We start from the raw sequence: 15,073 nt of genomic DNA on the forward strand, positions 1-15,073 counted from the left end.
ACCCAACAGTGGGCTCACAGTCTCTAAATGCTTAATACAGTGCTCTGCTCATAGGAAACGCTCGGTAAATAGCATTAATTGATTGTAAATTGCCATTCCATGCAGTATGATGGTTCAGAGTCTTGTGCCATCAAAGGCCCAGAACAAGCTCATGAAAGATGTGTGCAAATGTGCGTTTGTGTTTGTGTTCATGTAATCTGTTGATATGGGAATCATGACCATCATCATCATCATCAATAGTATTTATTGAGCGCTTACTATGTGCAGAGCACTGTACTAAGCGCTTGGGAAATACAAGTTGGCAACATATAGAGACGGTCCCTACCCGACAGTGGGCTCACAGTCTCCAAGTGCTTAATACAGTGCTCTGCTCATAGGAAATGCTCGGTAAATAGCATTAATTGATTGTAAATTGCCATTCCATGCAGTAGGATGGTTCAGAGTCTTGTGCCATCAAAGGCCCAGGACAAGCACAAGAAAGATGTGTGCATATGTGTGTTTGTGTTTGTGTTCATGTAATCTATTGATGTGGGAATCACGACCAATTTTCCATTCATTCAGTAATATTTAGTCAGCCGTTACTGTGTGCAGAACACTGTACTAAGCGGTCGGGAAAGTACAGTACAACAATAAAGAGTGACATTCCCTGCCCACAGTGCGCTCACCATCTAAAGGCGGGAAGATAGACATCAATACAAATAAATAAAATTACAGCTATATATCGAGAGGATGAGCTCTTGAAAGGAGTCTTGGATTCTCATCCCAGCTCTACTACTTGCCTGCTGGATGATCTTGGGCAAATCACTTCTTGCCCCCCTCTAGACTGTAAGCTCATGGTGGACAGGGAATGTGTGTTTATTGTTGTAGTGTACTCTCCCAAGCACTTAGTACAGTGCTCTGCACACAGTAAGCTCTAAATAAATGCCATTATTATTATTACTATCACAATGGCTTGAAGAATGAGAGAATGTTTTCATGGCCACACTGATCTTGTTTTCCCCATGCATTCATAGGTGAAATTCAGTAAGCAGCTTGGCTTAATGAAAAGAGCCCGGGTTTGGGAGTCAGAGATCATGGGTTCTAATCCTGGCTCCGCCACTTATCAGCTGTGTGACCTTGGGCAAGTCACTTCACTTCTCTGGGCCTCAGTGATCTCATCTGTAAAATGGGGATGAAGACAGTGACATGGGACAACCTGATCACCTTGTATCCTCCCCAGCGCTTAGACAAGTGCTTTGCACATAGTAAGCACTTAACAAATGCCATTATTATTATTATTATGTAAGTGTTGTGAGGCTGGTGGGGCGGAAGAGCAAAGGGAGCAAGTCAGGGCGATGCAGAAAGGAGTGGGAGATGAGGAAAAGTTTAGGGCATAATTTGGGAAGGCCTTTTGGAGGAGATGGGCCTTCAAAAGGCCTTGAAGCGAGGGGAAAGTCATTGTCTGGCAGATTTGAGAAGGGAGGGCGTTCCACACCAAAGGCAGGATTTGGGACAGGGGGTGGCAAGACAGGCGAGATCAGGGCCCATTGAGAAGGACTAATGATACAATCAATCAATCAATCGTATTTATTGAGCGCTTACTGTTTGCAGAGCACTGTACTAAGCACTTGGGAAGTACAAGTTGGCAACATATAGAGACGGTCCCTACCCAACAGTGGGCTCACAATCTAGAAAGGGGAGACAGAGAACAAAACAAAACATATTAACCCAATAAAATAAATAGAATAGATATGTACAAGTAAAATAAATAAATAGAGTAATAAATATGTACAAAAGTTTGGTATGGTATGACAGACACGCTTTACAAACCAAAATGACATTTTTAAGCTTAATGAACCTACAGTGGTTTCTCAGAGATCGTTTAAGAAAGTTCTAAATTACAATTGGCTTGTTTTAAAGGTGACAGACCATGAGCGCGTGAAGCGCTGTTTCTTAGTGGAGAGAGCCCAGGCTTGGGAGTCAGAAGGACCTGGGTTCTAATGCTGGCTCCACCACATGTCTGCTGTGTGACCTTGGACACGTCACTTCTTTGAACCTCAGTTCCCTCATCTTTAAAAAGGAGATTAAGACTGTGAGCCCCATGTGGGACAGGAACTGTTTCCAGCCCTACTGACTTGTATCTACTCCAGCACTTAAAGCAGTGCTTGGCATATAGTAAGCACTTAACAAATACCGTAATAATAATAATAGCAATTATTATTATCATTAACTCTTTCCAATAAACCCTGTAGGATCTCCGGTTGGCGGCTTATTTATCCAAACTGACAGTGATCCCTGAGGGGCTGCTGCCCCGACTCCTGAATTTTCTGCTTCCTGCCAGTTCACAGAATGAGCTCCTTCCTGTTCTGGAATCCATCAGGGAGAAATATTCAGAGGACGCTGCCGCGAGCGACAGCGACGGGGAGCAAACCGAAAGCGCTAGAAAACGGTAAGAACGGGCCCATTTTTATTGAAATCACTTGCCGAAGGTGACTGAGAGGATCTCGATCTCAGTCGAGGGCTACTGATAATAACGATGACTAGCCAAGTTATGTGCTTCAGTTACCACCTGAGGGTCAGGTGTCTCTCTGAAAAACAAATAAGAGTTTTGAATCTATCTGCGATGGGGAGGAACACCTCATGTGTAATTGTAATTGAGTCAGTTGTCAGCCAATAAGAAGCTAATTAGAAGATTTCTCTCCTACATGTGTGGTTGTTAATATCCACCATCATTATTTATGGTATTTGTTAAGCGCTTACTATGCACCAGGCACTGTACTAAGCACTGGGGTAGATACAAGATAGTTTGGACACAGTCCCCATCCCGTGTGGGACTCATAGTCTTAATCCTCATTTTACAGATGAGGTAACCGAGGCATAGAGGAGTGAAGTGACTTGCCCAAGGTCACACAGCAGACAAATGGCAGAGCCTTCTAGACTGTGAGCCCGTTGTTGGGTAGAGACCGTCTCAATATGTTGCCGATTTGTACTTACCGAGCGCTTAGTACAGTGCTCTGCACCCAGTAAGTGCTCAATAAATACGATAGAATGAATGATTGAATCCGAGTCCTTCTGAGTCCCAGGCCCACACTCTATCCACTAGGCCACCCAATCAATCAATCAATCAATTACTCTCATAATAATGATCATGGTATTCGTTAAGTACTTACTAGGTGCTAAGTACAGTTAGTAAGTGGTGGGGTACACAAAATAATCAAGTGCCCCATGGGAGCTCACAGTCTAAAAGTAGGAGGGAGGTCAGGTTTTGAATCCCCATTTTTCAGATGAGGGAACTGAGGCATTGGAGTTCAGTGACTTGCCCAAGATCACACAGCAGACAAGTGGCAGAGTCGGAATTAGAATCCGTTTTGCGTCTCAGTTTCAAGCTCTTTTCAGTAGGCTACCCTTTTTCTCAGTTATGATATTGATTAAACACTATATTGTATGGTAAGCACTGTGCTAAGTGCTGGGGTAGATACAGTACAGTCAGAACAGACTCAGTCCTTGTCCCACCAGGGGTTCACGGTCTATGAAAGCGTAGTGGGTTTTTTAGTGTGTGTATATTGGGTTTTTTCAATGGCTTTTGTTCATTCATTCATTCAATCGCATTTATTGAGTGCTTACTGTGTGCAAAGCACTGTACTAAGCACTTGGGAAGTACAAGTTTGCAGCATATAGAGACGGTCCCTACCCAACAGTGGGCTCACAGTCTAGGAGGGGGAGACAGACAACAAAACAAAACATATAAACCAAATAAAATAAATAGAATAAATATGTACAGTAAAATAAATAGAGTAATAAGTACATACAAACAGATATACATATATACAGGTGCTGTGGGGAGGGGAAGGAGGTAAGGCGGGGGGGGAGGGGTAGGGGGAATAGGAGGAGAGGAAGGAGGGGGCTCAGTCTAGGAATTGCTAATGCTTATACTGTACCAGGCACTGTACTAAGCGCTCAGGCACTGTACTAAGCGCTGGGATAGATACAAGCTAATCAGGTAGGAAGGACACAGTCCCTGTTCTAAATGGGGCTCACAGTCTTAATCCTCATTTTACAGATGAGGAAACTGAGGCCCAGAGAAGTGAAATGACTTGCCCAATGTCATCCACCAGGGAAGGGGCAGATTTGGCATTAGAACCCAGGTCCTTTGACTTCCAGGCTGGTGCTCTTTCCTCTAGAACAACTCCTGAATTCCAGTCTTGTAATGCTACTTATTAAATGCCTACCTTGTGCAGATGACTTTACTAAGCACTTAGGAAAACACACCAAAAGCCCCTGGCCCTCTGCCCTAGGGCTCACACTTGAAATCACTTGAAAAACTTCCTGAAACAAGTAGATTCCTCTGAGATGTTAAAGCAGGAGGTGAGAAACCAAAGTACTACACCGGAGGACTCAGCAGATAACAAGAAGAAGCTTGGCTCAGTGGAAAGAGCCTTGGCTTTGGAGTCAGAGGTCATGAGTTCAAATCCCAGCTCCGCCACTTGTCAGCTGTGTGACTTTGGGCAAGCCACTTCACTTCTCTGGGCCTCAGTTCCCTCATCTGTAAAATGGGGATTAAGCCTGTGAGCCCCACATGGGACAACCTGATCACCTTGTAACCTCCCCAGCGCTTAGAACAGTGCTTTGCACATAGTAAGCACTTAATAAATGCCATCATTAGTATTATTATTATAATGTCCATCTATCATAAACTGAAAAATGAACCACAGATGCATCTTGCTGTCAACCAGTCAAAGGTATTTACTGAGCACTTACTGTATGCAGAGCACTGTACCAAGCGCTTCAAACAGAGTAACTCTGCATGTTTGGGAGCACTCCTATTGCTCTGGTCTTTCAGGAAGTGTCCAGTTTAGTGGAACTTTATTATTCCTGCACCTTTCCATATTAGCACTCCTACCTTTAGCTGCTTAGTCACTCTGTTTCTCTGGCCTGGAGTGCTCTCCCTTCCCCACTCCCAACAAAACTCACCAGACCACGGTACTTCCTACTTTTTTTTAATGGTATTTGTTAAGCACTTACTATTTACCTGGCACTGTACTAAGTACAGGGGTAGGTATGAGTTAATCAGGTTAGACACAGTCCCTGTCTCAATAAGAATCACAGTCTTAATCTCCATTTAACCATTTTAACTATAGCACAGAGAAGTTGGTGGTTCTCCCAAGGTCACACAGCAATCAAATGACGGAGCTGGAATTAGAATCCAGGTCCTCTCACTCCCAGGCTTTTTCGACTTGGCCACGCTGTTTCTCTATTTTTGAAGCCCTTTCTCTTATAGCAAGCCTTCCTTTATTAATTCCCAACATCCCATGACATAGACTGCACAATGACATAAGAGGCTTTAATATTCAAAATGAATAATTTTTATTCTCTGAATTAATAATGGTAATAATAATAATAGTATTTGTTCAGCACTTACTATGCCCCAGGCACCTATTCTAAGCCCTGGGGTGGATACAAGCAAATCAGGATGGACACAGTCCCTGTCCCACATGGGGCTCACTGTCTCAATCCCCATTTTACAGAATGAGGTAACTGAGGCACAGAGAAGTAAAGTGACTTGCCCAAAGTCACATAGCAGACAAGTGGTAAAACCGGAATTAAAAATCTGTATTTGTAAATATGTGCTATTGTTGCAACCGTCGAGTTTTTTTTCCTAATACAGACTTCCATTTGCTCTCTGCATAAAATTATCCTCTGAATTTTTTTATCCTCCCAAGAACAAAGGCCTAAATAACAAAGCGATGACCCTTTAGTTTTCATTTCAGTGGCAATAAAATTGAGCGGAGTTTGCAGCCCATGAAGCGCCGTTATGTGTAGCCTCCTAATGAGACAATGTAATTGTGATTTACGAACTGAAAACAGTGGAAGTCTAAAAAATCAGTCAAATATGAAAAAGAGAAGGTCGATTCGTATTCTGGTCCTCTGATCATTTCCATTTCATTTAGCCACCCAGGGACTAGGACACTGTGATTTGGAATGGAGGATGAACTTAAGAGGGAAATAGCAGCGATATTTTTGTTCTCAAATAATTAGAAGAAAAAAAAAATTTGAGATGGGACCAAAGTTGTTAATGTGAGTTATATCTTTTTGTCTCCAGGAAACATCAGAGTTCGTGGCAGGCTTTAGAGAGCAAACTAAGACGGGATCTGATAAACAGAGGCTTAGACATGGCCCTGGATGCCGGTCGGAAGAAGGAAAGGTAATGCCCAACTTTTATCTCCATCGTGGTCCTCTGCGTACCAGAATGTTGGATTAAAGTCACTGCTAGGGGCTGGGATTTGCTGGAGTCGTTATGTCTCGCCCCTTCCCTGGAGATGGGAAAGCTTTCTTCAGAAAGAAAGCTAAGCCGGGAAATCCAAAGGAATTCCGCAGCTCTGGGAATGGACTTGGGACATTCTGATAATGAATTTTCCCCTCGTTTTATCCGAGCGAGCTCTCCAGAGCTGAGCCGTGTACATAAAGTAGCCCCGGTGGAAGGCAGTCACACTCCTCCCTTTTAATAATAATAATAATAATGATGAATGATTGTAGTATTTGTTAAGTGCTTATTATGGGCCAGGCACTGTTCTAAGCACTGGGGTGGAGACATGCAAATTATTGTACAAGTAGACTGGGTTGGACACAGTCCCTGTCCCATAAGGGGCACAGAGTCTTAATCCCCATTTTACAGATGAGGTCCCTGAGGCCCAGAGAAGTGAAGTGACCTGTCCAGGGTCACACAGCAGACATGTGACAGAGCCAGGATTAGAACGTATGACTTTCTGAATCCCAGGCCCAGTCTCTATCCACTAGGCCGTGCTACTTTGCTGCTTCTACTGCTATTGCTCCGCTACATGCTGCTACTCACTGTGTCCACCAACTCTGTTGTATTGCACTCTCCCAAGGTTTAATACAGTGCTCAACATTCATTAATTCAGTCATATTTATTGAGCGCTTACTGTGCGCCGAGCACTGTACTAAGCTCTTGGAAAGTACAATTCGGCAACAAATAGAGACAATCCCTATCCAACAATGGGTTCACAGTCTAGAAGGGGGTAGACAGACAACAAAACAAAACAAGTAGACGGGCATCAATAGCATCAATATAAATAAATAGAATTATAGATATACATACATCATTAATAAAATAGAATAATAAATATACATATATACACAAGTGCTGAGGGGCGGGGAGGAGGGTAGAGCAGAGGGAGGGAGTTGGGGTGATGGGGAGGGGAGGAGGAGCAGAGGAAAAGGGGGGCTCAGTCAACCGCAGAAGGCACTCAATAAATAATAATAATAGTGATGGCATTTGTTAATTGCTTACTATGTGCCAAGCACTGTTCTAAGCACTGGGGGGGAGACAAGGTAATCAGATTGTCACACATGGGGCTCACAGTCTTAATCCCCATTTTACAGATGAGGTAACAGAGGCCCAGAGAAGTTAAGTGACTTGCGCTAAGTCACACAGCTGACAAGTGGCGGAGCCGGGATTAGAACCCATGTCCATACGTGATCATTGAAATGAAATAAATGATCGATTGATAATGGGGGAGAGGGACTGGTGACAGACACAGAAAAAGAGGAGAAGAGTGGCCTAGTGGAAAGAGCACCAGCTTGGGAGTCAGAAGGTCTGCCAGCTCTGCCGCTTGTCTGCTGTGTGACCTTGGGCAGGTCACATTACTTCTCAGTACCTGAGTCCCTGTACCTGCAAAATGAAAATTAAGCCTGTGAGCCCCACGTGGGATCCAAAGACCTTATGTCTACCCCAGCATTTAGTACAGTGTCTGGTACCATATAAGCGCTTAAATACTATTTTTTTAAAAAATGGTGAAACAAAACACTAAAGCAGGAAGACAAGGACAGATGCACAAAATGGAAACAAAGGACCAAGGTGAGGGCAGGACTACTTTCTTGCAAAACCATGGGGAAAGTTGTAGACTCACACTTTCAAAAAATTCTATTTGCAAGACTAGCTAAATCGGGAAACACAGTATACCCCTTTGGGTACTCGTTAGAAGTAGCTGGCTGTACTCCTTTTTCGAAGGACCGATGCCCTTGTTCTGGGGATCCAAACCTAAAGGCAGATAAATGCAGTTAAATTTAAACCCGGTCCATGGTCTGAATCACCCAGGAATTCTTCTTTTTGTCATTAAGATGAGGATTCCGGCTATCATCTCTCTTAAGAGAATTACCCTCCTGGAGGCCTGAAATTTCCAGTCCCCTACTTGACGCGTCTGGTCACGGCCACCTCAGAAGCAGATTATTGTCTTGAACGTGACCGTGGCCGCCTCTGTCAAGGCAGGACCTTGACGACCAGAAAGGACTGTTACTTTTTGGGGAAGATTCGCTTTCCTTTGGCTTGACTTGAATTACACCTCAGCCAAAGATCCCAGTTGAGAGGCGGAAATCTTTGTGGGCATCTTCTGACACCCACCTATTTTGAAGTTCAAGTTCTTACCTCAAGCAGACGCCCTCAGAAGATTTACTCATTCACTGATTCAATTTTGAAAATCCCTTTATCCGAATAGAGTTGTGCCAGCACCATATCAGTAAAGCTAGTAATAAACTCAGTTTCTAAGGACTTTAATGTCTGTGGAGACATGGGTTCCTGTCTCTCAGGGAGAGCATAGTGTTGTGGGTAGGGAGTGCCTCTATCCGTTCTGTTATATTGTCCTTTCCCAAGCACTTTGTTCAGGGCTCTACATATAGTAAGTGCTCAATAAATACGATTGATTGATTGTGGAATTTTTATGTCTGGGGAGAATGGGAACTTCAAAAAAGTATAGTGTTCGTGTTTAATTCTTTTTTATGGTATTTGTTAAGCACTTACTAAGTGTGGGATCTTCACCAAGCTCTGGTGTAGATGCAAGTTAATCAGGTTGACGCATTAATGACCAGGTTACCATTTTACTCCAAGCATGTATTCTATCCCGATTTGATTGGGAAGCAGTGTGGGCTAGTGGAAAAAGCCCGGGCTTTGGAGTCAGAGGTCATGGGTTCAAATCCCAGCTCTGACAATTGTCAGCTGTGTGACTTGGGGCAAGTCACTTAACTTCTCTGTGCCTCAACTACTTCATCTGTGTAATGGGGATTAAGATTGTGAGCCCCACATGGGACAACCTGATTGCCTGGTATCCTCCCCAGCACTTAGAACAGTACTTTGCACATAGTAAGCGTTTAACAAATACCAAAGTTATTATTATTCTGTGTGACCTTGGGCAAGCCACTTCACTTCTCTGTGCCTCAGTTACCTCATCTGTAAAATGAAGATTAAAACTGTAAGCCCCATGTGGGACAAACTGATCACCGTGTATCCTCTGAACCGGTGATATGGTGAATTCATTAGTTCATTCAATTGTATTTATCAAGCACTTACTGTGTGCAGAGCACTGGACTAAGCATTTGGGAGAGGACATTCTAACAATATAACATATAATAATAATAATAATAATGGCATTTATTAAGCACTTACTATGTGCAAAGCACTGTTCTAAGCGCTGGGGAGGTTACAAGGTGATCAGGTTGTCCCACGGGTGGCTCACAGTCTTAATTCCCATTCTACAGATGGGGTAACTGAGGCACAGAGAAGTTAAGTGACTTGCCCAAAGTCACACAACTGACAATTGGCGAGGCCAGTATTTGAACCCATGACCACTAACTCCAAAGGCCGTGCTCTTTCCACTGAGCCACGCTCAGTGGAACATATATACTCCCTGCCCACAGCAAGCTGACAGTCTCGGGGGGAGACAGACATTAATAGAAAGAAATAAATGGCAGATATGGACATAAGTGCTGTGGGGCTGAGGGAGGGGAGAAGAATAAAGGGAGCAAGTCAGGGTGATGCAGAAGGGAGTGGGAGAAGATAAATACGATTGAATGAATGAATTAATGATGTTTATATTTCTATAATTCTATTTATTCTGGTGGTATTGATGCCTGTCTACTTGTCTTGTTTTGTTGTCTGTCTCCCCCTTCTAGACTGTGAGCCCGTTTTTGGGAAGGGATTGTCTCTATCTGTTGCCGAATTGTACTTTCCAAGCGCTTAGTACAGTGCTCTGCACACAGTAAGCGCTCAATAAATACGATTGAATGAATGGAATGAATGAAAGAAGAGGAAAGGCGGGCTTAGTCGGGGAAGGCCTCTTGGAGGAGATGAGCCTTCAGTAATAATAATAATAATAATGATGATGGTATTTGTTAAGCGCTTACTATGTGCAAAGCACTGTTCTAAGCGCTGGCTTTGAAGGGTTGGGGGGAGAATAATCGTCTGTTGGATGTGAGGGGGGAACAGTCTAATGGACTGATTTTCCACTAGTCTGGAGCTATTGGTTTGAGATTCAGGGAAAACTGGGAGCTGCCACACAGCACATATATACAGATCCATAATTTCTATTAATGTCTGTCTCTCTGACTAGACAGTAAGCTCCTTCTGGGCAGGGAGCCTGTCTACCAACTCTGATGTCGTAGTTTCCCAAGCCCACACAATAAGTATTCAATAGACACTGTTGATGGATTGATCGATTGATTGTCTGATCTCCTTCTAGGCCCAGCTGCATCCTCCTCTGGGCCTGGGTTAAGTCTTCCTCCCTTCTCTGGACTGCAGGGTCCGTTCCAAAGATTTATCTTCTTTTTTTACCTTTTATTAAATCTAGCCAAGCCCGTGCATGGTAATCGAAATAGCAAGAAGGCAGAAGAAAGATGATTTTGAATTACTTCGGAAAACTTGCAGTGAGATTCTGCCAAGAGATGTTTCTCCGACTTTAATCTTCTCCGATTTCAAACTCATGCTTTTATTGAAAAAATAAGATGACCTATATTATTGATTGGTGCTTTTATCAGGATGTTTGTCTTCGGGGGCACTTTCGTGGTCCCAAAATCGTTTCACTGGCAAGCAGAAATATGTCTGTTCTGGGATGTGAACTTGGCCCTCCAAAGGGGGAATGACCACAAGTATTAGGAAACTCTAGGCACAAGAGAGACACGATGGAGCCTTTCATTTGTGGTTTGTTTTGTAGCTGCTATTTATCTTTCTGTTGCTAGAAGTCAGAAATGGATGTAGCTCGCTCCTCCTCTGTAAGCGTAGTCAGTAACAAGCTTCATGAAGAAAACTAAAGTCAGGGGAAAAAATACCAAATCCATATTGCTCTTAACACCCTACAAACGAATTCTGATTTTTTAAGCGTATTAGATAGTAGGACTTTTTTGTCAATCAGTCAATCAGTTGCATTTATTGAGCACTTACTAGGTGCAGAGAACGGTCTGAAGCATTTGGGACAGTACAACAATATAACAGTATAATAATATAGCAGCGTGGCTTAGTGGATAGAGCCCAGGCTTGGGAGTCAGAGGAGCTGGGTTCTAATCCTGATTCTGCCACTTGTCTGCTATGTGACCTTGGGCAAGTCATGTAACTTCTCTGTGCCTCAGTTCCCTCATCTGTAAAATGGGGATTAAGACTGTGAGCCCCATGTGGGACATGGACTGTGTCTGACCTGATGAGCTTGTATCCGCTCCAGTGCTAAGTATAGTGCTTGGCAAGTGCTTTGCACACAGTAAGCGCTCAATAAATGGGAATGAATGAATAGTAAGTGTTTAACAAATATCATTTGTTTTGTTTTTTTACAAAATAGCTAACAGTCATGATTCAGTTGGAGCCTTTGGAAGTGTTGGGTTGAGGAGGTGTTTTATCAAGAAAATGCTGTGCTAGGGCACCTCTGGCAGTCTGGTGCATGGCCCAGGGATAATGTACGGATTTGGGAGTTCTAGGATTTGGATTTGGGATTTGGATTTGGGATTCTGGCTCCTCCTTTTATCTGCTGTGTGACCTTGGACAAGTCACTTCACTTCTCTGGCCTCAGTTACCTCATCTATCAAATGGGGATTAAGACTGTGAGCCCCATGTGGTATAGGGACTGTGTCCAACCAGATTTGCTTGTATCTTCCCAGTGCTTAGTACAGTGCCTGGAACTTAGTAAGGGTTAGGAAGAGGGGATTGGAGTTGAGCAGTGTTACCAAAATTCATTGACAGCCTATTAATAATAATGATAAGAATAATAATATGTGCTGAGCACTTACTTGATGTGGACACTTTAATAAGTGATGTGTGGACTAATTTCCCCTGTATAATAGACCACCCCTGGGCAACAGACCCTTCCTGTAATTTATGTACATATCTGTAATTTATTTATATAAATATCTGTCTTACCCTTTAGACTGTAGGCTCGTTTTGGGCAAGAAATGTGTCTGTTTATTATTATATGATGACTGTGAGCCCCACGCGGGACAACCTGATCACCTTGTATCCCCTCCAGTGCTTAGAACAGTGCTTTGCACATAATAAGCGCTTAACAAATGCCATCATCATCATCTCCCAAGCTCCCAAACGCAGTGCTCTGCACACAGTTAAGTGCTCAACAGATATGACAGAATGAAAAAATTGTTTTGGGGTTGCAAACATTAGGCAAAGAAATGGGGCAATTATGGGAGTAAATGTAGAACATTAAAAATAATTATTGCTGAACTTAAGTAATTGTATTTTAACTGCTAACAAATCCTCCCCAGCTGTTCAATCGTGGGGTCCTTTAAGGTCTTAACCCCAAAGCCATCGCTGCTGAAGTACCGAGAATGAACTTTGCTCTGCTCTTAGACAGTCCAATAAGGGGTGAATCATAAAGTTATAAAACATATCCACTGAGATTGTGCTCCTATCATTGATGAAAATAGCTGGGCTTGCAGAGATAATTTTGTTTTGTTGTCTGTCTCCCCCTTCTAGACTGTAAGCCTGTTGTTGGGTAGGGACCGTCTCTACATGTTGCCAACTTGTACTTCCCAAGCGCTTAGTAAAGTCCTCTGCACACAGTAAGCACTCAATAAATAGGAGTGAATGAATGAATACAAGCTAATCGGGTTGGGCATGCTGGCGAAGAGAGAAGCACCATGTTGTAGTGGTTAGAGAGTCTGGGAGTCAGAAGGTTGTGAGTTCTCATCCTGACTCTGCCATTTGTCTGTTGTGTGACCGTGGACAAGTCACTTGACTTCTCTGGGCCTCAGTAACCTCACCCGTAAAATGGGGAGTGAGACTGTGAGCCCCATGTGGAACAGGGACTGTGTCCAACCCAATTTGGTTGTTTCCACCCCAGAGCTTAGTACAGTGCTTGGCATATGATGATGATGATGATGGCATTTGTTAAGCGCTTACTATGTGCAAAGCACTGTTCTAAGCACTGGGGAGGAAACAAGGTGATCAGGTTGTCCCAAGGGGGGCTCACAGTCTTAATCCCCATTTTACAGATGGGGTAACTGAGGCCCAGAGAAGTTAAGTGACTTGCCCAAGGTCACACAGCTGACAATTGGCAGAGCTGGGATTTGAACCCATGACCTCTGACTCCAAAGCCCGTGCTCTTTCCATTGAGCCATGCTGCTTCACTAGAAGCATATAGTAAGCACTTAACAAATACCACAGTTATTATCCCACAGGGGGCTCACACCTATCCCCATTTTACAGATGAAGTAACTGAAGAACAAGTGTGGCTCAGTGGAAAGAGCACGGGCTCTGGAGTCAGAGGTCATGGGTTCAAATGCCGGCTCTGCTAATTGTCAGCTGTGTGACTTTGGGCAAGTTACTTAACTTCTCTGTGCCTCAGTTACCTCATCTGTAAAATGGGGATTAAGACTGCGAGCCCCCCCCAGGACAACCTGATCACCTTGTAACCTCCCCAGCACTTAGAACAGTGCTTTGCACATAGTAAGCACTTAATAAATGCCATTATTATTATTGTTATTATTATCACCATCATTTTTACTTACAAATAATTGTATTCCTCAAAAAAAGTGGTGAAGCATGCGATGGGGGCATATGAATACAATAGTCCCCAAACCTAAACCCTGGCTTCTCCCATGCACAAAGAGATTCAGAACTTCTCTTTTTCATGTTGATTTTCCAGATGATATATAAACCTTACTAACAGACTCATACAATAATAACAAAATGGACTTTGGCCATATAAATCACTCACGTTTTGGTGCGGGTGAATTCTTTTTAACTTTCAAGCAAAAATTATAATTTCTTGAGGCTTTTCAAAAATATTCGGTGATGATGTTTGCATTCATTTATCATTTTAAAGCTCAGTATTTGTCACCCAAATATTCTTCTGATGCAATTTACTCTTTTCTTACCAGTATTTTGAAGAAGAAACCACTTCCACCCAGGGCGAGACCGTCACCCTCCCGAAGAAACAGCCCGCCTAAACTTTCCATGGAAGCTGTGAGCGAGCAAGATTCAATGAACTATGCTGCTGTTGAAACAGAAGACGCATTGGGAAAAGGGGAGAAAATATTCATATTCACTAATCAAGAAGATGCCGTCCGTCCTATCCAAGCCTGCCCAAAGAAAAAGAAAAAGAAGAATTTCCTGAATTCGAAAAAGTCCACTTTGGTTACGAGTGGTAAATCACTGGAGGGAAATCTGGTTGGCAAATCAGTGTATTGCGGGAAGGATGTTAACACGGTCGGGGAATAACTAAACAGGGGTAAATTTTACACATATATAGTGTATATTGAAATCTTTTTTGTATAACTACACAGTATAAGCTGCCAATATAAAATGCCCTTGTATACTTTGTGAGTCAGCTCCGTGGTTTGGCTTTCAACCTTGTGGGTTTGATTTGAGGCAGGGAATTTCACTGCTATCAATCAAGTAATCAATCAGTGGTATTTATTGAGCACTTACCGTGTGCAGAGCTGTTGGAAAAATACAGTAGAGTTGGTAGACAAAATCCCACCTCACAAGGGGCTTACATTGCACAGAGGGAGACACAAGAAAATAAATTGTAGATAGGGGAAATGGTAAATAAGAAGGAGAAAAAGTGTAAAGTAGAGCGTAAGGTGAGAAGCAGCATGGCTCAGTGGAAAAGAGCATAGGCTTTGAAGTCAGAGGTCATGGGTTCAAATCCTGGCTCCGCCAATTGTCAGCTGTGTGACTTTGGGCAAAGTCACTTAACTTCTCTGTGCCTCAGTTCCCTCATCTGTAAAATGGGGATGAAGACTGTGAGCCCCCCGTGGGACAACCTGATCACCTTGTAACCTCTCCAGCGCTTAGAACAGTGCTTTG

The 15,073-nt window shown here is 43.2% G+C and overlaps 1 protein-coding gene across 1 annotated transcript in view; it reads left to right on the forward strand.

The window, feature by feature from the left end:
* EVC2 (EvC ciliary complex subunit 2) overlaps positions 1-14,853 on the forward strand; it is a 217,041-nt gene extending 202,188 nt beyond the window's left edge. The window contains exons 20-22 of the mRNA XM_038744853.1: positions 2,232-2,428; positions 6,080-6,181; positions 14,143-14,853. Of these exons, the coding sequence (XP_038600781.1) occupies positions 2,232-2,428; positions 6,080-6,181; positions 14,143-14,482 (639 nt within the window). The 3' untranslated portion in view covers positions 14,483-14,853. The remainder of the gene's footprint in view (positions 1-2,231; positions 2,429-6,079; positions 6,182-14,142) is intronic.
* Positions 14,854-15,073: the final 220 nt, after the last annotated feature.

The sequence above is a fragment of the Tachyglossus aculeatus genome, chromosome 4 (genome assembly GCF_015852505.1).
Source record: "Tachyglossus aculeatus isolate mTacAcu1 chromosome 4, mTacAcu1.pri, whole genome shotgun sequence".
NCBI classification, from domain to species: domain Eukaryota; kingdom Metazoa; phylum Chordata; class Mammalia; order Monotremata; family Tachyglossidae; genus Tachyglossus; species Tachyglossus aculeatus.